At 40.4% G+C, this 25778-nt stretch overlaps 1 protein-coding gene across 4 annotated transcripts in view; it reads right to left on the bottom strand.

Annotated features, from left to right (window-relative positions):
- The window catches only part of LOC118227441 (adenylate cyclase type 2-like), a 52059-nt gene that overhangs the window by 7221 nt on the left and 19060 nt on the right, over positions 1-25778 (bottom strand). For 2 of the 4 annotated variants that reach the window (XM_035417915.1, XM_035417914.1), the window contains exons 2-19: positions 24420-25010; positions 23587-23784; positions 22238-22402; positions 21512-21661; positions 20914-21074; positions 18875-18986; positions 18310-18437; positions 17166-17324; positions 16884-17016; positions 16606-16794; positions 5859-5902; positions 5373-5468; positions 4963-5032; positions 3323-3420; positions 3105-3189; positions 2495-2632; positions 2066-2173; positions 1041-1225 (exon numbers count right to left, since the gene is read on the bottom strand). In XM_035417915.1, coding sequence (XP_035273806.1) covers positions 1041-1225; positions 2066-2173; positions 2495-2632; positions 3105-3189; positions 3323-3420; positions 4963-5032; positions 5373-5468; positions 5859-5902; positions 16606-16794; positions 16884-17016; positions 17166-17324; positions 18310-18437; positions 18875-18986; positions 20914-21074; positions 21512-21661; positions 22238-22402; positions 23587-23784; positions 24420-24584 — 2384 coding nt within the window. In that variant the 5' untranslated portion in view covers positions 24585-25010. Of the gene's footprint in view, positions 1-1040; positions 1226-2065; positions 2174-2494; positions 2633-3104; positions 3190-3322; positions 3421-4962; positions 5033-5372; positions 5469-5858; positions 5903-16605; positions 16795-16883; positions 17017-17165; positions 17325-18309; positions 18438-18874; positions 18987-20913; positions 21075-21511; positions 21662-22237; positions 22403-23586; positions 23785-24419; positions 25011-25778 lie in introns of those variants that run through there. The other 2 variants (XM_035417917.1, XM_035417916.1) reach the window with 1 other exon arrangement.

Raw genomic sequence — 25778 nt, 5'->3', positions numbered from 1 at the left:
AAGACTAGAATCTAAATGAGAGAGGGTGAACTGCTAAAGTACTTCTACTAATAATTAAAGGAATTGCTCTTTTTTTGCATTTTTAATATTATACTTTTGATTGACCCACAGTCTTTTTGTCTGATGACAGATATTTTAGGTATTGATATTATTTCAGATTGTATTAAGAATGGATTTAAAGGATTTAAAATATCATTGTTTGAGTATGCATCTTGTATAATATGCAAATGAAAGTATTATAATTCATTTAACATTTCTTTTCTTAGTACAACACTGCCATAACGCAAATGTAAATGTTAATTCCATATCTGAATTCTATTTAATTTTACATTTTCAATAGCATTTGTCACAATGCATGTGCGCCCAATTAATAAGTGAAATAGCAACGTGTACAATTACATTTACATTTAACATTCAAATTTACATTTTGAGGTTCATGCCTTCCTACATTTAAAAAATAAATACTGTAAAGAAATTACCAATATAAAATCTTGTCATTTTCAGTTTGAAAGGCATATCCAACACCAAGATGGTGCAGTACTACCGCCTGTTGTACCTCTACATCATTGTACTCTCTTTCAAAAGCTAAAAATATTTGAATTATATAAACAGTAACTGAACTTGACTCAGCCATTGCCATCATGATATAAGCTTCTGCATTATACGCATGCCTTTTTGCATGTCTCATGTGGTTATCTGTTACTATTTACATTATTCAAATATTTTATCATTTTATCATACTACTTCAGTGTTTGAAATGTTAGATGACGTAATGTTGGAATTTTTCACTCACTATGTCTGGAACAAGCCCTCCAATCCCACTGCTCCACCACTAAGGAAAGTATGCAATCATGCCTTCATCTGTGACTCAGATAGCTTGTTCACATCTAATGTAAACACGATTGGTTTTGTTGCGTTGTATTTCTTCCCAAAAATGTTAAGCCTTCAAACACAACCTCAGGCAAGTCAACTAAACTTTGTCCTTCAAACCTTTTTCCAGTTTATTATTATTGCCAAGGGTGCACCCACACTTGGGTTACCTGCTATCATTGAGGTGGGAGTAGAGGATGTGGCCATAGCACTGGAAAAGGTGCTGCTCTGATTTGAGGATGATGATGTAGTAGGCTGTTGAGGCCAGGATGAGGAAGGCCAGTTTGAGTTCAAAGCTGATCCTCAGGAACACTCCACATGCAATGAGAGCAAGGATACAGCTGTACACTGAGTACTGTGGGGGGAGGGGGGGGAGAGAGAAACAGATTAAGAGTAGTGTCAAACCAGGAGAGGGGAAAAGCAAGAAACAGGAAAAAGGAAAATGAGCACTTTCAATGACCGCTACTGCAGTAACCTTTTTGATGCATATTTCAGGAATGTAAAATGTAATACAGGAAGAAGAAAATATTTTAGTTGACAAAGCATGGTAGAAAAGCATCTCCTAACAAACATTTCCATAATGTGAACAGAATTCCCACTGTCCATATCTTAATGTATGGCTGCTACAACTCCTCTGCTATATTATGCCAATTCAGAGCATCTACCACATCAGCCACAAGTTAAAATTATTTTTCAGCAAAACACTTCCTGATTTCAATACATTTATTCCTTTCATTGTTCTATCATTGTGGCACTCTCAATCTTGGTAAAATGTGTATGTAACACCTCCACCAATCACTTTTTTCTTCCATCAACCACATTATCATCAGCATGCATTCATCCGTATAAGTGAGACTTAAGTTCAGGGAAAAAGATCACAGGCAGTTGGTGCAAGATACAGGGCTTGTATGGGTTAATTTTTAACATTTAATGACTGCTCATGTTTACCTCTTTTCTTAATTTTCTTGGTTTCTACAATGGGATGTTCTTCTGATGATAACGTCATGTGAATAATTTCAAAGCATCAGAGCATCGGTGAGCCAAATATAGACGTCTGGATGAGGTTACAAACAATGGCGTGTATTTTCATAGATCATTGTCTTATGGAAAATACAAATGCTTCCTGATATAGAATATAGAAAAAAAACAAAGGCCAGATTTCAGGATAACCTTATGCAGTGCAGGAGTGACTCACCGGCAGGTAGGCCATCCCCCCGTCTGAGTCTGGCAACTGGCTGCTATTACTGCCAGTGAGGTGAGACGTAACATTGAGCTTGCATGAAGCTAGATTGTGGACAAAGTACTGCAAACACAAGATGTGACAGAGAGAAAAGACATTTGATTCAGCTGGCAAGGTTTACAATGAGTGGACCTTGAGCGGCTGAGCTTTTTACAGCTAGAACGAACATCATCCTTATATCCTCAAACTCCCTCATGCCTACAATGTTGTTTGATGTAAGTTTGCAGAATGACACCTACTACTGGTTGCAGTCACTCAGTATCATTACTGCCCTTTGCCTGACCTAACTGTGTTTGGATAACAGCATCTGTTAAATGACTTCATGACTTTATGTAAAGTCTCATTCACAGTCAGCAGAGGGAATCGTTTGATGGGGTGAGTTACCAGGTTGAAAACAGCAAGGATGAGGATGGTGGCAGTGGAGAGTATGGTCAGAGAGAGGCGCAGAAACGGCCTCTTCTCTACTGCCTCGGACACCCCGGGCAGCCACTGGCACCAAGCCAGCTTCTCAGGAAGGTAGCCCTGAGCGGGAGACAGAGGGAAGGAATGAAGAGGAAATAGAGAAAAACGAGGGCATTTCAGTAGGAAAAAAGACATAGGCAGGACCGAGTCGGAAGCACAGAGAAATTATTAACAGTTATGAAATAATATAAAAACGGGGGCATAAAATCCAGATCAAGATGCGAGACAAAGTAACCGAATCAGGGTGGTCTGACAGGAGAGAAATATGAACCAAAGCAATTCATACAGGCAATTAATCCTAGGCAATAATCTCCACAAGTAAGTAGAGCCTACCATAATATTTTTATTGTTATAAATGTCACTAGCTCCACTGTTCCTGACATGATTGATTTAGATAATGCAAACCAACTGTCTATTTATTTATCCATGAATGGAACCATATACAATTCATGCTCTTGACGAGAGCCTGGTCATACTGTATATATAACATGCGCCTCTGCTCTAATAGAATTCTAATCAGTAGAAAATGAACCTGGAGGTGACTCGCAAAACTGATGCACATGATCACCAGGAGGACGCATGCCAGCACTCCAAAGGACAGGGCTAGCTTCTTAGGACTGAGAGACAAAGGGAGAAAGTGAGAATGAGTTGAAAAAGCATTATGTGTGCATTCATTGGATAAAAATAATTCTATTTGACAGATTTAAAAGTCTTCCAATGGGAATGAGAGAAAGGGACAGTCACACTCACTCTTTTGTCACAAAAATCTGGACCATGAAGATGCAGAAGAATATGAAGCTGGCACAGGCGATATAGTACTTGAAGCTGGGAATGTCAATGGCTCGATACTAGAAAAGAAAGACGAGAGTAGAGTAAATATGGGTCAATGATGGATAGGGTTTTCAGAGGGACAAAAATCTGAAGATAAATTATTTTTCTAAAAAAGTTTTTTATGTTCAGTTGAGCGTCACATTTACACTTGTATCAGTTTTTTTCAGTTCAAAATCACAGTACTGTGTTGTCAACAAGATTAATAAGTGGCTACCCCTCAAACATTTGGTGTAACCATGTTTTTGGTTTAACAAATATTGTAATTGGCTGAAATGTATACCACTTCAGAAATGCAAAAATACAATACTATGAATAATGTAGTTTTGTGTCTTTCATAAGATGTCTCTAAATTCATTCAATAGTCAAAATTGGCTTCAATTACAACTTACTGTAGGGCAGGTGTCTGCAACCAAGGTCCCGGAGAGCCACAGGCTCTGCTGGTTTTTGCTGTTACACTACACTTAATTAATCAGTTAGAACAGATGATTACTCAGTTAACTCACTTCAGCTGGTTACTTGGGTCTAAATTGGGTGCTGATTTTAATGTGAAAACAAAAACCAGCTGAGCTTGGGACTCTCTAAGACCAGGGTTATAGACCCCTGCTGTTGGGAAATGAAACCAACTTAACTTTAGACAAATTTAAAGTTGTAGTATGTAAGTTTGTTTTCGAAGATTTTTGTTCATATTTGATTAGATTTCCTTCACACCCTGACAGACATCAATAAATTAAAAGGTCTAAGAAAAGATTTTGGTCTCTCTGACTGCCCCAGCCTCTGAAGTAAGCTGCTCAAAAATTCACTGTGCCTAAATCTTAACCAAACAGGGCAGCTTTCTGCAAAGAGACTTGCCTACTTGCCTGTCAATCCTGTTGTTCACAGTGCTATCAGAGCAGGCAGGGTGGGGCTACATAGAAAAGAGCCAAGCCGAGATACTACAGAAATATCAAGCAGCTAGGTAGCTACTAGCTAGTTATCTTAGTCATTTGCAGCTGCTTCGTTGACAAACGCCATGGGTGAAATGTGCCGGAGCAATATAAATTTTGGCTGTGCAGTATCACTAACTTTCTTGCCTTTTTTTTACGCTAACTCTACCACTATCTAGCCAGCAATACTGCCTCAAACTCAATCAATTTTGCCAATAAAATGTGCTTGCTATAGCCCATATCTACAGTAAATAAAAGCTCTATGTTCATTGTTTATGTTCATTAAGATGGTGTTATGTTTTATTTTCTACCTATAAATGAGACTGATCTATTGCACTCCTCTCCCTACTTTTCAGTGCTCTTGTCCTCTCTTTCCAGTACTCAGATGTTAGGCAATGAGCATGCATGTGTTTGGAGGGAGGAGTTTTGGAGGGAGAGCTGAGGGGAGTGGAACATTTTTTTCAAAATCTTGCTTGTTTCTCCAAATTTACATACTACATCTTAAAATAAAAAGGTTTCCTTAACTGAAGCTGAAGGCTATTTTTTCCTTCAAGAAACTGAGAACACCCAGTTATATTTATCAAGTGAACTGTCATTCTCAACATGCATTTCACACAACTCCAAGAGGGACAGTACCTGCTCCTCCAGCTGCTTTTTAGTAAACCACAGAGTAAGGCTGCTGATCTCCTCCGATTTCACCCACTGCCTGAGGAACACAGGGACTCAACCTTACTGACCAACTTATCAGACCTTTCTCCTCCAACCCACTTAATTATTCCACTGAGCAGTTCACAACCTGTAATCTGAACAGGTCAACTGTGCTCAACTAATGAAGTTACTTTGATATGAGCACCATATTTACACATAGCTGCTAGGTAAATAAGTTCAACTGTTAAGGATTTGGGTAGTAAATACTGTACCTAGACACTTGGTGAGAAAAAAACACAAGCTCTTTCTTTCTTGCCAAGTGGCTGGTGGACATTGTAGTAAACAAGATGTGCAAAAAATATTTTTTAGAAAAAGATTACAAGAAGTATACTACGCACTTGCTGGAGCTTAGTTCATCAATGGTCATGGTCATCTCATTATGTAGCTCTTCATCAAACTTGTTCCCTTGGGACTTGGTCCTCTGGAGAGAGCCGCTGAAAAAACGACAGACAGACAGACGGACAGACATTCATTGGTGAATCGAACAGCCTTGGTATTGCAACCCCAATTTATAATGCAGGGAGGGGGAGGTAGCTGTAAGTAGCTGCTTTCAGCACTTGAGCACAGATGGAGCACAGAGGCAAGATAAATGGCCTTGCGAGCTTGACGCCCCAGCAGAGCACTTCAGTAGTTCTCCTCACCGAAGTACCTCAACAGCTTCAGTAAATATCCAGCTGTACAAATATATCATGTGAGCCAGTAGACACATTAAATAGATTTTTGTATAAGTAAACTGATATCTCATGTTTACATTTCTTAGATGAATACATTTTATCATCTCTAAAAGCTTTTATGACGGATTCAACATTGAGATTCTCACTCACCTGTCTGTATCCGTGGAACGAGGGACAGACCGAAGTGGTATGTCCTGAAAAGTGGAATAAATCATTTTATTAATTAGAGGGCTTTATAGATTGGTTCAGTTAGATAACCTGCCACACTAATAAGTACATAACAGACAGAAAAGGGCAATATACTAATAGATTATTCACCTTGGTTTTGTTACAGTCACTTGAATTGTGAGATAAGGCACAATTGCAATGGGTAGGGAGAACGAATATCACATACGGTGTTACTGAAGAAAAGTGAATGTGAAATGGTAGCCCATGGGTCAAATCCAGTAATCGAAATTTGTATCTTTTGGATTGCAAATACCATTAAATAATTTTTATTTTTCATTTTTTAAATAAGTTTAATCAATATTTATTATTTCAGATAAAATGTCATTTTAACAATGCTTCGTAGTAGACTATATGAAATTCATACGAGTGCCTATCCGAAAAACACCTTTAGTGTTTTTATCTTCTTGGTAGGCTTTGTTCCATAAAATGTTAACATTAAAAACATAACTTTGAAATGTTTGAAACCCTGCTAATGCCTAAAGAATTTGATCTGAGATTCCATTTTGAAACTAAGCGCAAGAGTTTCAATTCAAGATTAACTGGCAATAGGGTTCATCCATGGCGATGTAAACACAAACTCTGAGCACTTGCAGCATATTTTTTCCCCCTAACCTGTCATTTTTTCTTTATTTTTATATGACGCATGGATATGTTGACACGAGCTAAAGCTCAACACAAATGAATAGAAAATTAATATAAGTGAATGCTTGCCAACAAAGGAGTAATTCATAGAAGCCAGTATTACATGTACAGTATCTCCACAGAACCTGAAGAACAGCAATTTAAGTTGGTATCAAGCAGAATATTTTGTGTGTGCTTTACTAGATAAAAACAGCAACAGTAAATTAAGTTCCCAAAAGTCTTTTAATTAATATGATCACTGCCTTGAAATTAGAAATCAAAAAAACAAACAAAGCCATGAAAGCAATAAATAAGGAGATTGAAGACAGGGCTAATTTATTAAACAAATGCAAACCAGGCTAGATATGGTTCAAGCAGCTGCAAGCACAGCCAGTGAAAGTGTAGACAAAAATATCATAATTTAACTAGAGAAACTACAGTTGTTTTAAATATATAACTTTTTTGACTTGGGGGTTTGCAGAAATTTGCCAAAGGAGTCAACGGAATATCATTTCTTATAAACAGGGACTTAAGGTTAAGATGGTGGTGTGAAAGGGACCAAACTTTTCTGCTCTGCAAGTCAGCCAGTTGTTTTCACGTTTTTAATCCTTCTGTCACCTTACTTGGTGCTGTTATCAACAAAATTGTCAAACCGCCCATTTGTGTTACAGGGCATTTCCAAATCCAAAGATAAAGTCAATGTAGCCAAGCCTACTACTGAGGCAGACTGGGGCTGCTTAGCTGTGGACTGAAGTCACTGAATGTTGTTCAAGTTGACTCCAGAAAAAGCTCTAGGATGTCAGGGAGTCCCTATCAGAGGTAGATGGTAGAGTTACCAAGGATATGTTCATCATTAGGTAGAACAATGAAAAGGTGAGTTTGAGAATTGATGATCTAGAGCAAGGCTGCCCAGACCTGTTCCTGGAGATCTACCGTCCCATAGGTTTTCATTCCAACCCTAACAAAGCACACCTCATTCAACAGGTTGATATTTCATTGAGCTGCTAATTGGTAGAATCAGGTGTGCGAAATTAGAGTTAAAATGATGGTACAGGATGGTTGATCTCCAGGAACAGGAGAATCGCTACCATTGCAATAATATTAGAGTCCAGGGAATTCCATAACTAGCCAAAGTACCACAGCCCACTGTATTTATGGAAACCTTTCTAACTGAGGAAATTTCACCAAGCCTCTCATTATAGCTGGGTCACCCTCTAAAGCAGAATCAGCCACAAAACTGATGACGGCATAAGTGCATCTGATATCCTGCACCTGTCACAGGAGAAGGGGCACCTGTTGTGCTGAGCACCTAAAGTCGCATTTCTACCCGGACTTTAGAGTGGACCTGGCCAGGTGGAGGGTGGCATTCAATGCTGTGAAAGCCCAACTGCATGAAGCTGGAGTGGCTTCAGGGCCAGTCCACCCCATCCAAGTGCAGAAAACCCAGCAGGGGGCCCAACAAGTCTTTTTTTCAGTCACAAATATGATGTTAGAAAATTTAATTATTGCCATAGGTGCAGGAAGATGTTTTTAACATAGGTTGCTGCCAACAAAAGCAAAATTATGGTGTTACTATGTTTATTTTTTTACTTGTTTTTAGAACTATTTTGCAAGGTAGGACCTGAAACTGGGTGATATCAGACAAAGGGATTTGAGTGAACACATTTTGTCCAAAGATATGAAACCATTCAGTCTCAATGCTCTATAATTGAGGAAATCAGGATACTCATTCATGGCACTGTATTCCACACACACAGAATGCATGATTACATTAATGTGATACAAAATGCTCACTCACAACATAGAACAAAAAAAGCACATGTGCACACCTCAGGACCCTGCATGCAGACTGAAAAAGTCTGAGTGGAGAGAAAATAAATCACAAGACTGGGAAAAACAGAAACATGGTATCTTTTGTTCCTGTATCATTTCAAAACACTAAAACCCACAACTTCCCCTTTCTAAGCCTATTCATAGGATCACTGATACCCAAACCTGCAATCCATTGACTTAAACATGTCACTGAATGGCTATCTTGACATAACAGAACAATAAAAAAAGATAGCTTTTCATGTATTGTTAATTCATCTGGTTCTGTTTCCTGTTGAAAATTCCAACTTGAATCACCCTAAACTGGTCAAGCAGATTTAAAATGTGTTTTTGACACTTCTAGTTGGTTTTAGCTTGCTGGCCAGCAGTTCACCAGGTGACAAGTCTACAGTCACCTCATCCACAAGTTTGGCTTTGGCTACCAGCTTACTCTACCACCTAAACCAGCTTCAATCAGTTTTGACCAGCCACAGACTAGGTTCGAACTACTAGTACCACTTTAGAATCACTGGTCTTAGCTGGAATTTACAGAACGGTTTGTAGTCTACACCTAAGAAATGCCATGACATATTTACTATACACTAAAAACAGCCTTGTAGAAGCTCCATTTAAATCAGACAAATGTCCATTATTAAAGGATTTATGCTTGCTAATTTGAACTTCGCTTTCAAACATGAGACATGCGATACACCATTGGAAAGCTTGTATTGTCATCTACTGGATAGAAGAGTTATCAACCAATCCAGAATGAACTGAACAGAGTAACACTGGTCTAAATAGTGAGTGGAGTTTTGCTGTGGCCATTGTATCTACCCCCGTGTTCTATTTGTGTTTATTTCTCAAGAAAATTGTTCAAAACAATAAATGAATCTTGAAAGGGACATCTGTAAAACCAATTATAATATTGTATATTTATTCCATATTTAGTTGCAGATATTGATAGTAGAATGACATGGTAATTCCACAGAAAGTCCTTATTTATTTCACTTTTCAGTAAGCAGCGTTTTTCACTGCTATGTTGGCATACTTCAGGCTATTGTTGCGTTTATCTTGTTGCTATGACGGAATACAAATTTTTGGAGGTAAAATAATATTTTTATGAACACCCAGATAGACACTATTGTCCAATGTGTCATGCTTGGGGGGTGTAGTTACAGACTGCAGGGAGGGGTTGCGTGTTAAATGGATGAGCTTCTCAACAATGGTGGCACTTAGAAACTCCATATTTGGCATAGTTGTTGTATATCATCTACAAATAAATCTAGAACACAAAGTTTGTTCTTACCACTCATAGTTTTGTTGCAGGACCACAATAAGTTTCAGTTGAGCAATCTCAGGATTTCAGCATGCTGGCCACTAGAGGGCTCTAATGAATGGGTTAAATAAACTGAATAGCTACCTAGCTTTAATCCCTTGTCTGGCCAAATAGACAAAGCAAGGCAATAAAGCCCTTTATATTATGTAGATCTGAATATTACATTATATGCATAATTAAATTTATTATAAGAAAATCATATTCTTCTGCATCTCTCTGATCTGATCTTGGGTGTGTACCATGACGTGAGATTATAGGGTTAGCGAGCTAACTCAAGCTTTAACCTTGGATTTTTTGTATCTCAAATCTGACTCACATTTAATCAGGGTCTATTGCCATAGTAACATATGCTGCATTATGTTCAGGCTAACAGATTGAAACATATGAAAGCGTAAGCATTTGTCCAATCAACTCCTTGGCTTTGGAAAAAGACATCTCCATTTCTGGAGGATCCCATAGATGTAGCTGCGGAGATAAGGATAATTTTTATTTCTATAGATATTGAGATAATTTTCCTTATTTTATAGCTATTGTTATGGTTGTTATTGAATTGTGAAAATTGTATATTACATTATTCTTCTCCCTGTCCCTTTTCAGGCCACACCCCCACACACACATACACACATACCTCTATGCACCTATTACTGTAGCTATGTACTCGAACATGCAATAAACAGTAAAATAAGATTCCTGACTCCTGTGTCCTGACTAACACCCTATTGGAACAGCTACCATTTCCTGATCCAACCTATTAACCTGCAACCCTCCTTTACTTCGGTCCTTCAAGCCAGATTGAGCTGTTCCTCTCAATCATGGACAGTAAGTCCACAGCCCCTTCATAACTTTGATGTTCCAAACGCCATACTACTCGCCCTGCCTACTTGGAGGACTATGTTACAAAACCTAGCCTGCATACCAGGCAGGAGCTAACTGAGAGAGAAGTCCTAGTGAGATCAACTTCCAGAGATCACTTTCCCGCCCCCTCTGTCTCTTCTAGTTCACATTCGTCTACAGGAGATAGTAAGGATGACCTTACACTTGCTCTTGTGTAGACAGTTAAACAAAATGAGGAGACTCAGAAGTTGAGACTGCACGAAGGCAGATGGAGGAGACTGTACAGCAGTGAGCCCTGTTGAGCACACCTACCCCAGCTCCTCCAGAACATGGGTCACAAGGTACACCATCAGTGCATGACCTGAGGGACAGACTAGAACACCTACCCCGGTCTAGTGACACATCACCTCCTCACCATCGCTGGTCCACATATCCTGGGTCCAATTCTCATTATGTTACCACCCATGATGCAGCTACTCAGTCTCTATTTCCTACATAGTATCTACCACCTCCCCAGTCCCAGCAGCATATGTTCCCTTCCCAACACCATTGCCTAAGCCTGGTCCTCCCCAACCTGCCTGTTCCTATCCAGCCTTCAGAGCCTATGTATTTGCGAAGATAAAAGGTCCTTCATTCCCTGATCTAAGTCCCCTGATTTAGAAGGATGAGATACAGTATATGTTGAGGATGGCCCTCGTGAATCTGCTGCACTCTAATGAAACAGAGCACTATAAATATCATCTGCTGCTAGATCACCTTAAGGTTGATACCTCTCAGAGCTTAGCCTTAGCATATTCCAATGCTTCCAACCATTTCACCTGTGCTCTTCAAGCTCTGGACAAGAGATACAGGCAACCCTGTCAGCTGGCCCTGAAGGCCATAATGGGTCTCCCTGCTATTCCCCAAGGAAATGGAGTGGCATTTGATAGTTTTACTCTTCATGTCCATTCCATGGCTGTGATGGAGATGCTGAGCTTTCCTATGGGTCCCACGTTGATCAACTTCTCCAACTGGCTTCAACAAGAAGTCAGATGTGAACCATGCGGAGAGTGTTCTCTACTGAGCCAGAAAGAAAACCAGAAGAAGTCAAAGCCTATGAGTGGGAGTGCTACCATATTGCATGGTAGAAAAGAGATGCCCAATCTGCATAATTCATAGTCCACAATTGCGCCTGCTTCAGCAGCTAAAAAACCAGCGCAAGATCTTCTGCCCCTTTTATCAGAGGACTGACCACTTCCTAACTCAGTATGAGGAGTTTAAGAAACCTATTGAAGAGCAGGTGATTCAGTGGATTAAAGCTAATAAGCAATGTTGAAGATGCTGTTGTTCCCACCAGGCCGCTCAGTGTAACTTGAAGAAGCTGTGCTTGCTCTGCAACAGTAAGCACCATTGAGCCCTACATGATGTCATCCAATGGTCTATTAAGAGTACCGGAATCTTCCAAACTTCCAGTGGTCCAGCCAGTCCTCCATGGTTAGCCAGTCCTTAGACCAGATTATTTTCCAAGCAGAACTCCCTGTCAGAGTGTACTATCTAAACAGAGCCACCACAGGTGGTCCAGTCCTCCTGAAGATAAGCAAACTAATCATCTATAATGGAGCCTGCTGACTTTGGACTTATGCTGTTCTAGATGATGGATTTGAAAGGATGATCCTCCTTCATAAAGCCACCAGGCAGCTCCAACTCAAAGTCCAACTCAAAGGCAAGCCTGAGAGCCTAGCATTGAGGACAGTACAGCAAGAGGAAACCATATTGCCTGGCCAGTCCATGTCCTTCCACAATTCACCTGTCGAGAATCCCCAGAGGAGATTCAAGATAAGCTGTGCCTTTACTGATGATGGGCTTACCCAGTCTGAGCACCCTCACCCTGTGGCTGCCCTAAAGAAAAGGTACAGACATCTACAAGACCTCCCACTGAGACACCTTGTTCATCCCCTTCTCCTCATTGGAGCTGATCACACCCACCTCATCACCCCTCTCAGCCAATTCGTAGGGGTCCACTGGGTGGTCCTTTAGCTCACCATCCTCTGATCTGCTGTGGAATGTTGAGTTATAGCCTACTGCCTGAAGACAAACCCATCCTACACTTCCTCAGGTGAGACCTCGGGAGAGAGGACCCCCTAGCGTGTACGAGTGGCATGTACTTCCTTTTGGCACAACCTGCAGTTTGTGTTGTCCTACATACACAGTGCAAAAACATGTCATCAATCACAGTCAACCAGGGGAACATGTCTGATTCTCTGGAGAAATGTTTTTATGTGGATAATTGCCTGCAAAGCTTCCCTACCACTGATGCTGCAAAGTATCTCTTGGACAAGGACCGTGGTCTACTTGCCATAGTTTCAACCTTTTTCAGTGGGCCAATAACATTCCTTTAGTAATTAGTCATCTCCCCAAACAGGCAAGATCAGACAGTAGCGAGCTGTTGCTCTCTCAGAACAAGAACGACCCACAAGAGCTTACACTTAGCCTGTGCTGGCATTGCGACTCAGGCATTGTGGCTCAGTTACTAACACAGTCTAGTCTCATATGATCACCCAATGATGCGAAACATTACTGTGTACTAGCTACCCAGTATGACCCCCTGGGCTACACAATCCCATACACTCTCTGTGCCAAGACCTTAATCCAGCACCTTCGGGACAAGGAGCGGAACTGAGATGGCCCACTACTCCCTGAGACCTTATTACTTGAATGAAGCAGTTGAGAGGCAGAATTCCAGGACCTCCACAAGATCTCCATACCCAGATGTTACAGCTCTGGTGAGAGCAGATGACAGTTGCATGTCTTCTGTGATACCTCAGAGTGAGCCTATGGCTCAGTAGTTTACTTATGCTCAGAATACCAAAGTGGACAAATCACTGTTACATTCCTCATAGCCCACTCCAGAGTGGCTCCTAAATTGTCCATACCAAGACTGGAACTGAGCCCAGCGCTTAATGGAACACAGCTTGCTGAGGTATTGAACAAAGAGTTAACCCTGCCTATAGAGAAAACAATTATGTGGACAGACTGCTGGTTCCATTCAGACTTGTGCAGGTATAAAGTGTTTGTGGGCACAAGATTAGCAGTGATACAGAAGCTCACTGCACAGTGTACCTAGCACTGTGTTGACTCTTCCCACAACCCAAATGATGATATAACCAGAGGAAATTCCCTTAAAGAGCTTGCCATTCGTAACAGATGTCATGTTGTCCATTTTTCCTATATCAGTCCCCTGAACAATGGCCTCAGCCACCCACAGACCCACAGTAACAGAAGCAGCAGAAGAACTAAGGAAATCAGCTTTCTGTGGATTGACTCAGACCTCTGTGACACCAGAATGTCCCAATGCCAGCTAATTCACTACCTTCCAGACCCTGTTAGAGACCACAGCCCAGCTGATTCATGGGGAGGCAGGTACATCTAGTTCCCCCACCACTGATGATTACAGGGAGGCAGAAGAGATCCTACTACAACGAGCACAGCATGATAGCTTCCAAGAAGAAATCACTGGCCTGAAAAGACTAAACCAATTTCTCCTGACAGCAGGCTCCTGAATTTGACAACACTAATAAGTTTATCTGTGTGGGCGGTCATCTCCAATAGACAGATAAATTTGACGTAGACAATGTTTATCCCATTGTTCTAGACCCCAAACATCCAGTCATAGTATCCAGCAGACTGATGTGACCAGTTATGTCACCATAGACCAGAAAGGGTCTTTTCTGAGCTGAGAAGGAAATATTGGGTTCTGCGTGGTCGTCAAGCTGTTTACCAGCATCAGCATGGATGCCGTGGTTGCAGACTAAAGCAACTGTACCAAAGATGGCCTACTTACTCCTTGCTCTCCTTTGCCTCCACAAGCCAGCTTTCTATTCCATTAAGTTGGAATGGCGAACAGAAAAATGAGGGGGGAACCATCTTCAAATTACTCACCACCACAGCAGTGTACCTAGATTACCTCAGTAGTTTAGACACAGACTCATATCTGATGGCCTTATGGCGGTTCACAGCAAGGAGAGTAAGAGCTTTTAGACTCATATCTGACTAAGGAACAAACATCAGAGGTGGAGAACGGGAGCTGCATGAGGTTTTCTCCAACGTGGCCCACTGTCTGCAAACTGAGCTTGCCAAGCAGCAAATCCACTTTGAGTTCAGTCTACCTAATGCACCTCATTTCGGAGGGCACTTGGGAGAGAGATATCCGCACCCTGAAATATGCCCTTCATGTGACAGTTGGTGCCCAGTCTGTGAGACAAGAAGTACAGTATTAAGGACTGTGTTGGTTGAGATACAGGGTATTTTCAATTCAAAGCCACTAGGCTATACCTCCTCTGATATTGCAGACCCTGACTGTGTAAACCCAAATTCTCTCCTGATGGGGTGGCCAGATCCCTCCCTTCCATAAGTAGTGTATGCTGACACTGAGCAGCTAAGCTAATCTAGAGTATTATTTATGTTTAGTATGATTTTCTTCGGAGAATATGATTTGTTTAATGCGATTTCCTTTGGACATTGGAATGACCATGAGCTGCCATTTTTGTTGTTCTTTTTAGATGCCTTTTTGTTATCTCCACCAGGCGAGAGCCTGGAGGGGATTATGCGTTTGGTCGTGTGTGCGTGTGTAGCTTTGTGCGTGTGTTTGTGTATCTGTCCGCAGCTAATCTCGCATACTACTGGGCTGATCAGCCTAATACTTGTTGTGCATGCTGGCAGCAGGCCAAGGACCTGAATTCTTGAAAATTTTGCAAATCGGTCAACGACAAGTATTTTATTTGAATTAATTTCCATCATTGTCCATTGAAATACATTGACTTCTAACTCCTCACTCCCTCCTAACCGGCCGGTAGGGGCCGCAAGTGATCAACAACTGCTTCCGTTTGGAATGAAAGACCAGCGATGTAAAATGTCAGCTTCAACGTTAAAATGCCAACAGAATAATCCGCCAACTAACGGGGTATGTTAATGTTTGAATCTGTGGCAATTTTGTTGGCATTTTCACATTGAAATTGATATTTTACATCGCTGGTCTTTTGCAATTGTTCCCATCCACATTTGAAACAAGTGCCAGTCTATAATGTCAACATTAGCTCTGTCTAACACAGATATGATCTGTCTGGCTGATATGAATGAAATTAGCTAACATGTCACCACCTTTAGCATTACTTCACTGAATCAGCATTTTTGGGATTTTCAGTGGCACATGGTAAAAACTTGTAATATTGTATTTGTCTGGTTGTATTGATTGTGTAGACTCTATTGTTGCATCAGCAAAGCTAACACGCCTGGCGGAGATCTGCAGTCTACTGAGTGCACTCTTCTAGTCTTCACTGTTTTGTGTGTGATGTACTTTTTTCTCTATTTTTACACAACATAATTGATATATCTTGGAATCTGTGATTCCAAGATAAAAAACATGGCTATAAAACTATGCTTTAAAAAGATGTATGTGCTGCATTTATTTGCTTAATTTTTCAGTAGTAAGACAAACCTAGCTTGATGGATGCCCAAGTAAAACAAGCTGACTTTTGCATGCTCCACACATTAATAATATGGTTTTGTTCTCACTAACATAGAACCAGAACTTTTCTGTTAGAGCAACTTTTCGATAATGTCAATTGCAGCTCCCATGGGCCCAGGATTCCTAACATTTTGGGTTAAGGTTGCATGTGTGAAAAGGGTTATTGAAAGTTTGGGGCACATTACACGCAATCATCAATCAATTTGCTGCTAGCTTTATGTCGCTTTTTGAAAGTGGCATTTTATTTTTTGAAAGGGGTATTTTCTTATGAGTATCACCAATTATTTTGTTTTGATTGTGGATTATCCACCAATCAGTGTGCAAATTTGTAAAAGTTGCGAAAAGGTAACAGCTAAAGTTGAATCTGTTTTTTGCAGTGATTTTTTGCATTCTAATCTATATTAATGAATACACTGGTCCAATTAATATGGTTGCTTTAAAGATATACATGTAATTATGTTCAAAATCTGGCATATTTAACTGAGTAGCATTAGAGATAATTCCACAGTAACCTCACTCCTGCTGTACCAGTTGTGGTACAATGGCTAAAACAGCATCCCCCTCACCTTGTTGGGGCTCCTGCCAAAGACCATGGGGTTGCTGATGTAGTTTTCCCGCCAGTACAGGTGGGCGAATGGCTTAACGGCCCCCCAGGACTCCAGGTAGCGGGTCATCCGCACTGAAGCCCGCATCTTCAGCCCATCATTTACCCGTAGTTTGGGTAGGTTGCTGTTATTCAGCTCCTTTTCCTTGGACTACAGAAATTGAGACAAATCAGTGAAAAGCATTGCTCACATTAACATATATCCAGTCTCCACTCTTGTACAACTGATGATGGCCTCACCTGCGGGTCTATGACCAGGTATGTCTTGACATTATGCTCCTTCAGGTAGGCATCTCTCAGGTGACCATTCCCCTCCTCTACCTCATATGCATTGTTAAGATGTTTGAGTGTGGCTTCTGAGATGTGGACATGCCTGTCCGTGTGAACACAACACCAGAGCACTGTATTAACATCATAGCCAAGAAAAAATACAGTTGCTGTACAACTTCAGAAGTCCTTACATACAGACAGGTGACAAATTACAACTTTTCACAGTAAATGTTATTATTGTGAATATCTTACCCGGGTACGCCACCTGATTCCATGTGATTGGCCAAAGTGACGTCATGTGACCACACATCAAACTGCCATTTACGGAGGCCAATCACACCGCACAGCACGTTGCCAGAATGTACGCCCACTCTCATGTTTATGTCCACACCTGTAGCTTCTCGAACCTGTCTGCAGGGGGTTGAACAGGGACATAAACCATGACCAAATTCCAACAGATACTGCATTTTCACAAGCCTAGTCTGGTAATACTGAAGGTAAAAAAACTGTTTCTTGCCTGTATTTCTATTTGAAAAACTATATTTCTCAGCAACTGATTATTAGCCTACTGCTACCATGAAAGCAGGAATTGGGGTACACATCTTGATTTACTAGAATATCATGAAGTTTGGATGGCAATGGCAGCAAGCAGAACTAAAGCTCTACAACAGGTTCCAGTCTTATCTAAGAACGCCTATTGTAGGTGCAGGCATTTGTTCTAGCCCGGACCTGAAAACCTAATTCAACTAATCAGCTAATTTTATTCGTGAATCAGTTGCTTTTATCCAGTATTAGAGCAAAATCCACCACCCACAATGACCCCTGTTCTACAGTTTCTAAAGCGACAGATCCTATGAGTCTTGTATGTGCCAAGGAACACAGACACAATAATTTGTATGAATTTGTATAATAATCTCTATCTCAGGCTTTCATTATTTCTGTATTAGGGTTTACTCCTGTATATTATCCTTTGCAACATAAATCACTGCTCATATTCTATTTGTAATACCTATTCTATTCTAAGACCTGAAGATGTCCAATTCCTGGTTTATATTTTTTGCCATCAACATGAACATTTTAATGGGATTTAAAAAAAATAATAATAACAACAACAGCATATTCAAGGAATATACAGAGAATGAACTGCCCACAGATTCGGAAACACCAGTCTTCAAATGCCAGAAGCTCCCTTAAGCCCTCAGTTTGATGTACAGTTCAGCTGGGGATACCAAGTTTGTGATAATAGATAGACTTAGCTAATCCAGTAACACATAGGCTTAGATCCTGGTTCTCAGACATTGTTTTCAATTAAATGTATAATATTTTTCCAAAATATTCAGGTAAAATAAAATATAGTTTTAAAATGGAAACAATACTGCCATTATCTGTTACTCACTTGATGGCCTCACACATGTCAAGGCCCATCTTCACACAGTTCTTGGCATGCTTGGGTAAGGAGACAGGCAAGCCAGAGACACAGTAGTAACAGTCTCCTAAAATCTTTATTCTCATGCATTCATTCTCCTGAAATAGGGAAAAAAAATTTAATATTGAATATTAATACCTTTTAAAACCTTTTAGAAAACGAATATAATACAAGAGCTTATATTTACAGTGTTCTGACATGTTTTATCAGAAAGGGGATTTTCCAGTGACTTGGTAATGTTCTTTGTCATATATTTTTGCTATAGGACAGATGCAATGTCTGAAATATATTATTTGTTTTAAACGTGAAACCCCTGAGAGGACACAAATAAAATGTTTGAAATTGCAGGTAGTCCATCTGTTGTGTAGCCTTAAGACAAAGTCGACAAATGACTCATGTCACTAATACAGATGCAGTACAAAACAATGCTAAGACATGGGACCAAAAATTTAAAAGACTGATATCTACTGTCTAGACGTCCTCAATTCTAATCTGTCAAATTATTATGATTGTTATTACTGGTGAGGAGCATCACCTTGGCAATCTGATCAAACTTCCCAAAGAGCTCATTGAGCATGATCACCAACTCCTTGGGAGAGCAGTCGCTGGCCAGTCGGGTGAATCCCACTATGTCAGCGTACAGGATGCTGTCACAGAGAAGCAAACCAGCCTATCAAAATACCATCAAAGACCTGCTGAGTTATTCATTTATTGTGTGGGACATTGTAACCAAATGGCATTTTGATAGTGAATTCTACTGTAAGCAGTTGAAATAGCTTTTACTCTGAAAAACTTATTTTGACTTACCAATGATTGTTCCACTCTCCTTTATAAATAAACGATGATTTTTTACATACCCAATGCCCAAAATATTAAAAGCAAAGCTGAGAAAGTACTAAGTTTTTTACAGATTTATTGCTATTCACCAAGAATCTGGTATTATATTTTTTTCTATTGCCTAAATAATTCATTCTCTACTTTTTAAATTTTGATTATATTAACTGATTATTAATGACGATTGTAAAGTTGAAGACAGACACTTGCTTTTAAAAAAAAAAAAAAAACATCTGTCTCTATTCCAGGCACACCCGTTATTGTCTTAAAGAGCTTAAATGTTTGTTTTATTGAATGTGATGTACCGTAAATCTTATCTGATTGATGCCCTAAAACTGGTTAAGTACTTTAAATTGAAGGTAGATGAGTAGAGTATGTTATGTAGATTATAAATATGAATTCCCATTTAAAAGTGTCATAAATTAAAGAGCTGTTATGACAGTGTTCGAGTGCATGGATGGGACCTGGAGGTCTGGTGCAAATCCCAACTGTGCCAACAGCTGCACAAGGCAAACCATAATTGATGCTAGCACTGCCCAGGGTTAGTGAGAGTTCAGTTGGCTAGGATCAGCCTCTCACTGCTTTCTTGTGAATCCCGCTGGTCGATTGAACATTCAATTTTAGCCTCATAAACTTGCAAAACCTGCACATGAAGTGTCTTGTGTGGGGAATGTGAGGGGAATGCATGCTTGTCTATGCTTGCCTGCATTGGGTATGATAACTGCAGCATGAACACTGCATATAATTTGGCATTCCATATTGGGAAGAAAAATAAGAGGGGTCATGATTTCCAGTTCTGAAGCAACAACATATAAAAACTGTGCTATACACATACCTCCACCTTGATAACCTGCTCCATGATAACTCATGGATTTGGATAACCAGTGTTTATGGATTTGGTTCACAATTCACTGTGATGCTCCAGTACTGAGAAGTGGATACACTACAATTTATAAATTCCTTCGTTGTGAATAATCGAGTGAATTGCCAGAAGTGTAATTACTTTATACATTAATAGTACATAATAAAAATAATACATTAATAGTAGTCCTTGCCTCACTTTGTAAAAGAAAGTCCTTCAATACAAGCCCGGAGAGTTTCCATAAACTTAAAATGTGATCTTATATAACATCATAAACAAAACATTTCTGGGAGAAAGGTATTGAATTAAAGAGGTGCTCTTTCTATTTAAAAACCAAGCAAAATGAATGGGGCTTTGTTCTGCTGAAGCTGTGGTTCTGAATGTAGCAACTAAACCAAGGATAAATCACTCAAATTCTAAACATGGTCAAAAAAAGTAAAGGAATAAAAACTGGTAGGAAACATAGGGGGGCGACATAGCTCAGGAGGTAAGAGCGGTTGTCTGGCAGTCGGAGGGTTGCCAGTTCGATCCCCCGCCCTGGGCATGTCGTAGTGTCCCTGAGCAAGACACCTAACCCCTAATTGCTCCCAACGAGCTGATTGGTACCTTGCATGGCAGCCTTCCACCGTTGGTGTGTGAGTGTGTGTGTGAATGGGTGAATGAGAGGCATCAATTGTAATGCACTTTGGATAAAAGCGCCATATAAATGCAATCCATTTTAAACAAATACCTCGAAAGTGCAAATTAGGAGCAGTACAGGACAGAAAAGAAACATTTAATTATAATTAATTAAATTATAATTATAAACATTTAATTATAGTTCTCTCTCTCCCTATTTAATCTTAGGCTGTATTCGCGCAAAGCAGGGCTCCATGTACCTGACATTCTGGTGTCTCTTGACATACAGGCTGTGGAAGTTGTTGTCCTTGACTAGCCGCTGACGCTCCTCCTTGTCTTTGCAGTCCTGCAATCTCTCCATGATGGCCAGCTTCATCTTCATAGAAATATAAACTGGCAACACAGACTGCAGTAGGTTCTCCTGCATTACAGACACATTGATGGGGAAGGTGGGTCTAGACTCACTGCTATACAAAAAAGTACTGGGCACACTTGTGAGGCACACATGTACAGTCTATAACACTATAAATCTTATCCAAAACCACAGGCTCTGTACCCAAACCTACCCCTCCCCACGCCATGCCCAGAAATGTCCCAGACAAATACAGGTCAAGGTGCAAATTTGGTAAAAGTGCGTAAATACAGAGATTCCCAGTGCATCATAGATATGCCTTAGCATGGTTATTTTATAATATTTTCAAGTGCAGTGCAATCGGTTTCCATAATACATAAATTCATATGCATTTCCCTTCCAGTAAATGGGTTAGTGTATTTGCCGGGAAGCTGGTGGTAGAGGAGATGGGGAGGGGAATGGTGGAGGGAGGGAGTTGTGTAAAAAGCAGTGGGCAGGACTCTGACCTGTTGCCTTTTCTCCATCTCCAGTTTCATGCGGATTCCCAGACAGCGGAGAGTGTCCTGGAAGGTCTGTCTCAGAGCTCTCTCCATGAGGACCTTGTGAAAAGCCCCAACCACAGTGCCACACAGGAACACCACGGTATTGGACAGCAGCTGAAGAAGGGACACTCAGTCAATGCGATGCACACATATACTATTTTCTCATACAGATGATTTGTCTCGAGAAAATACTAAATTATGATACTGGGGAAAATACGGATTAATGGAATTAAATCTGCACTGCTTTTTCCCCCCAGTTTTGGGTACCAGAAACCTAGCATGCATAAAGGCTTTCTTTCTAACCAAGCTTAAATGATTTGAGTGAGCTGTATTGGACACCCAGATTTTTCATTTTTCATCCTGTGAAGACAGGCATTTATGAAATTACAAGTGCTGTTTATACTGCTTTATACAATAGTGCAGTAGTAAAGATGCAAAAGAGATACGGTAGTTGTCTTGATAGAAAATACAGTATTTATTTAGAATGAATGCCAAAACAAGAAATGTATCTGACACTCAGGAGGCATGTCCAGGACATGACAGAACTAATTTGAACACCTTTTAAAAACAAATTAGGATCTGCTACAAACAACTGCCAAACTCTGTTAATAGGTAATCTGTTATTATTTTTGATTTGGAATGATGTTGAGATTTGAGTTTTTAGCTCAAAGTGGTGGTTGATGGAAGTACCTGATTGGCTAGAAAAGCATTGGGGGTGTGGCTGAAGACAGTGAGGCGCACAGTGAGGACAATGATGTGAGACAGAGAGGAGATGACACTCAGGAGCACAGCGTAGCACATCTGGAATGGCATCATGGTGTACACTGTAAAGATGATGAAGAGGAAGAACGGAACCTGTGGATCAGGAAGGGAGATATAATTGGCACAAATTTAAAGCACTAAATCAGAGTAAAATCCAAGCTTTTGTAGTGACTGATTTAATAGAGTAGCATTCACTTGATGGAGGAGTACTGCTGGAGAATCTTTGAAAAGATAATATTAAGGCTTAAATTGAATTTAGGCCTACACTGTGACTCAAACTTTCAATTTACAGTAATAATATCACACTAAAGAAGACTTCCTTGTCTTGAACTGCCAATCTGTGTAGTTTCCTGGGTCCATATTGGGTAAAGACAACTGTATTTGAACAGTGCTGTTCAAACAAGAACCTTGCTTGCCAGCCATGTGTCAGGCCTGACAACACATCTGGTGGTCATGCTCTAAACTGAGATAATGTACAGTTTGCACGAAGGACAAACAATCAAACACAGTGGATGTTTCCTCTTTTCAGTCACGTCTGCAGTAGGTATTGCTCAGTACCATAAGGGATAATTCTTTAAGGCCTTCAGTCCATGCATACTACCATCCAAATGCTGGTGGATCTTCAGAGATGCCTGCCAAGCAAGCTATAGTAGCTAGCTAACTTTTTTAGCAAAATTTCTTAGTTTTTTTTTTTACTTCAAGCAATGTATTTACGATGTACTTAGATTGCAAACTAAACGTTATACAGTAAGTCCGCAAAGTGTTACTTAGCTGTTGAGCTATGTTACTGTATGTTGTAATTTTTACATTAAATTGAATATGGACTGGCAAGTAGCTCATACTGCTAAAGCGGACCTACACAGTGGTCCATAATTTTCTGTAGCTTTGGGAGGCTGGATTTCATTCTGCACAGTTGTCTCCTCTGGTTGATCAACTGTCAGCAGTCTGCCTGTACCAGCTTGACATGAAGTGTCCAACACAATGACACAATGAAGTTGCTGTTGGTAGTATTCACCACAAAGGGGAAGCTAGCATCTTTAGTTAGCTGACAAAAAATTTCATAGTCATTGAGATAGCTAACTCAATAGCCTCACTTAGAAGTTCCCTTTTTAGGTGTTCTAGCATGTGGGATTGAGATTAGAGTATGATAAATCACTAATTAGTATAGAGTATAAAGCACATAAAGACAAGGAACACCTTGTCACTGACAGTCTGAGCTGACTAGATGGAAGCAAAGGAGAGGACAAAGAAAGTGAGATAATGAAGAGGTGCATTACCTGGTCCCAGGCACGGATGACATCACCACTGAAGATGAACGTGAAGCCCATAGTAATGAGAGTGGTCCACACCACCACGCCCAACACCACCATCCAGCGCTGTGACAGCGCTTCTGTACATACCAGCATAAATAGGGCAAGGAACACGCCCAGCCCGCAGCTTACCACACTCACAAACGCACTGTGATGTACTGCACTCTGTGAGGACATAGAGCAGACCCAATCAGGATGACAACCGCATTTATGCACACTAATCAGACAAATTCTCATGGGTTAGAGAAGGTTCTCTCTCTCCCTTTCACTCTTTCTCTCTCTCCTTCTCTCACACAGCTTGCAATGCATGCACACTTCTGTATACATATGCATGCACACTTCTTACACGCTTCTGGATACATAGACAACATGCTGCTAATGAAATCAAGTCAGCATAAAAGGAAGGGCATGAGGTTAATGTAAATAGGGAACATAAATGTCACAGGTGCTGTCTGGTACAGCCTCTAACTGAACATGGTGCTGCTATCTCAGCCAGTATCCACACCTAATCACGCTGCACTGATATTTGCACAGCTCTCTGAAAAGCCGCCTCTTTTCACCTCAGACGGGACTGTTCCAATGACTGACCTGCATGACAGTCCCTGGTCTGTGCACCACGGATTCCTTTTCAGCCTCACAGTCATATTTGTCCAGGGAAAAATCTCTGTCTCTTTCTGCAATTTTCTACCTGCATACTGACTTGTTTTCTACCAAGTTGATATACTGTGTTCATTAAACACACAGTCAGACAATCACACTATCTGGCAGAAATAAACAACTCTTTTTTTTGTTGCACTTACCAGCCTGAGAGAGAAGAAGAGGATGAGGAGGGAGGCACAGCAGAGAATGACAAGGCCCAGTAGCATCACCAGCAGCTGATACTGACTGATGCAGGAGAACCTGTGGAAGAGCGCCTCCTGTTTGAGCTCCTGCTCATTCAGCAGGTACTTGCCCTTGGCTGGCATGGTGCCCTCTTCACGGTGGTGAGCCACACAAGGGGAATGAACACGAACACTCACTTAGTCCAGAGTAGCACCAGAGTATGTCAAAATGTGATGCTCAAGTCTCTCTCTGTTTCCAGGACATCTTGAAGACTGCCTATCTCCCTCTCTCTCTCTCTATCTTTCTCTCTCACACTCTCCCTCTCTTTCCTTTTTTCTCCCAATCTCTCTCTTTCTTCCTCTCTTCCTTTCTTGGCAGACCTCAAACAGCAGCGATCTCAGACAAGCCAGAAGAATTCATTCCTGCTTGTTATGACACGATGGTTCTCCCAGCAGCATTGTGGGGTGGGAACAAAAACAAAATTTACAAGGAGAGTAAGGAGGAAGGGGAGGAGTGGAGCTACCAATGATCCCACCAGGATTCCCACCAATTTCACTGAAAGGTCGGGCCTGAAAAATAGGACACAGAGAAAAAACAAAGAGCAAATTAGTGAAGGCATATACACAAAGAAGCCCAGGTCACCAGGACATAACAGGTCAACTACTGGCAATAGCATGGTCAAGCTTGTGAAGAGCCCCGTCCTTATCTCTCTGTCCTTCTAAAATTAAAGAGGGAAAAAAGCAGAAGTTGCTCAGTTTTCTGCATTTTTTCCACCCCCTCATTTTCCCTGTCGTCACATCAAAAGTCATCCTAAAATGGACAACCCATGGCAAAGATGTTTAATTTCCAATATATGACCACATGTATTTCTTAAAATAAAATGCATTGCATAATATATCTTTAATACTTTAGTACTGAAAAGTACATTCGCTGTAAACTTATATTTTATATTTATAATGATATATAATGATCCGTTATAAATTCAACATAATTTGCATGCATTTACAGAAACCCTTTTTTTGTGGGTTATGCACTCTAAATATATATTTTCTAGGTAATACAATATAATTTATTCATATTTCTTTTTTGGTTAGGAAGGTAATAAGTAATCATATAATTGATTATCAATCAAAACTACTGTAGATGAAGATGTCTTCCCAGGAACTGCAGCATTTATAGACATACAAAATAGAATTAAATATCAACACTTTCACAAATCCTTTTAAAAACGTCCCCCGGTTCCAGTGGTTTGCACACATCCAGGCTGTTCTGGAACTGAATAGGTACATTCAATTATCAGCACAGTTATTATGCACTAAAAAATGAGCAGATAAATA

The sequence above is a fragment of the Anguilla anguilla genome, chromosome 5, assembly GCF_013347855.1.
Source record: "Anguilla anguilla isolate fAngAng1 chromosome 5, fAngAng1.pri, whole genome shotgun sequence".
NCBI classification, from domain to species: domain Eukaryota; kingdom Metazoa; phylum Chordata; class Actinopteri; order Anguilliformes; family Anguillidae; genus Anguilla; species Anguilla anguilla.
The sequence above is the reverse complement of the archived record's forward strand: the minus strand, read 5'-3'. Positions and strand labels throughout refer to the sequence as shown.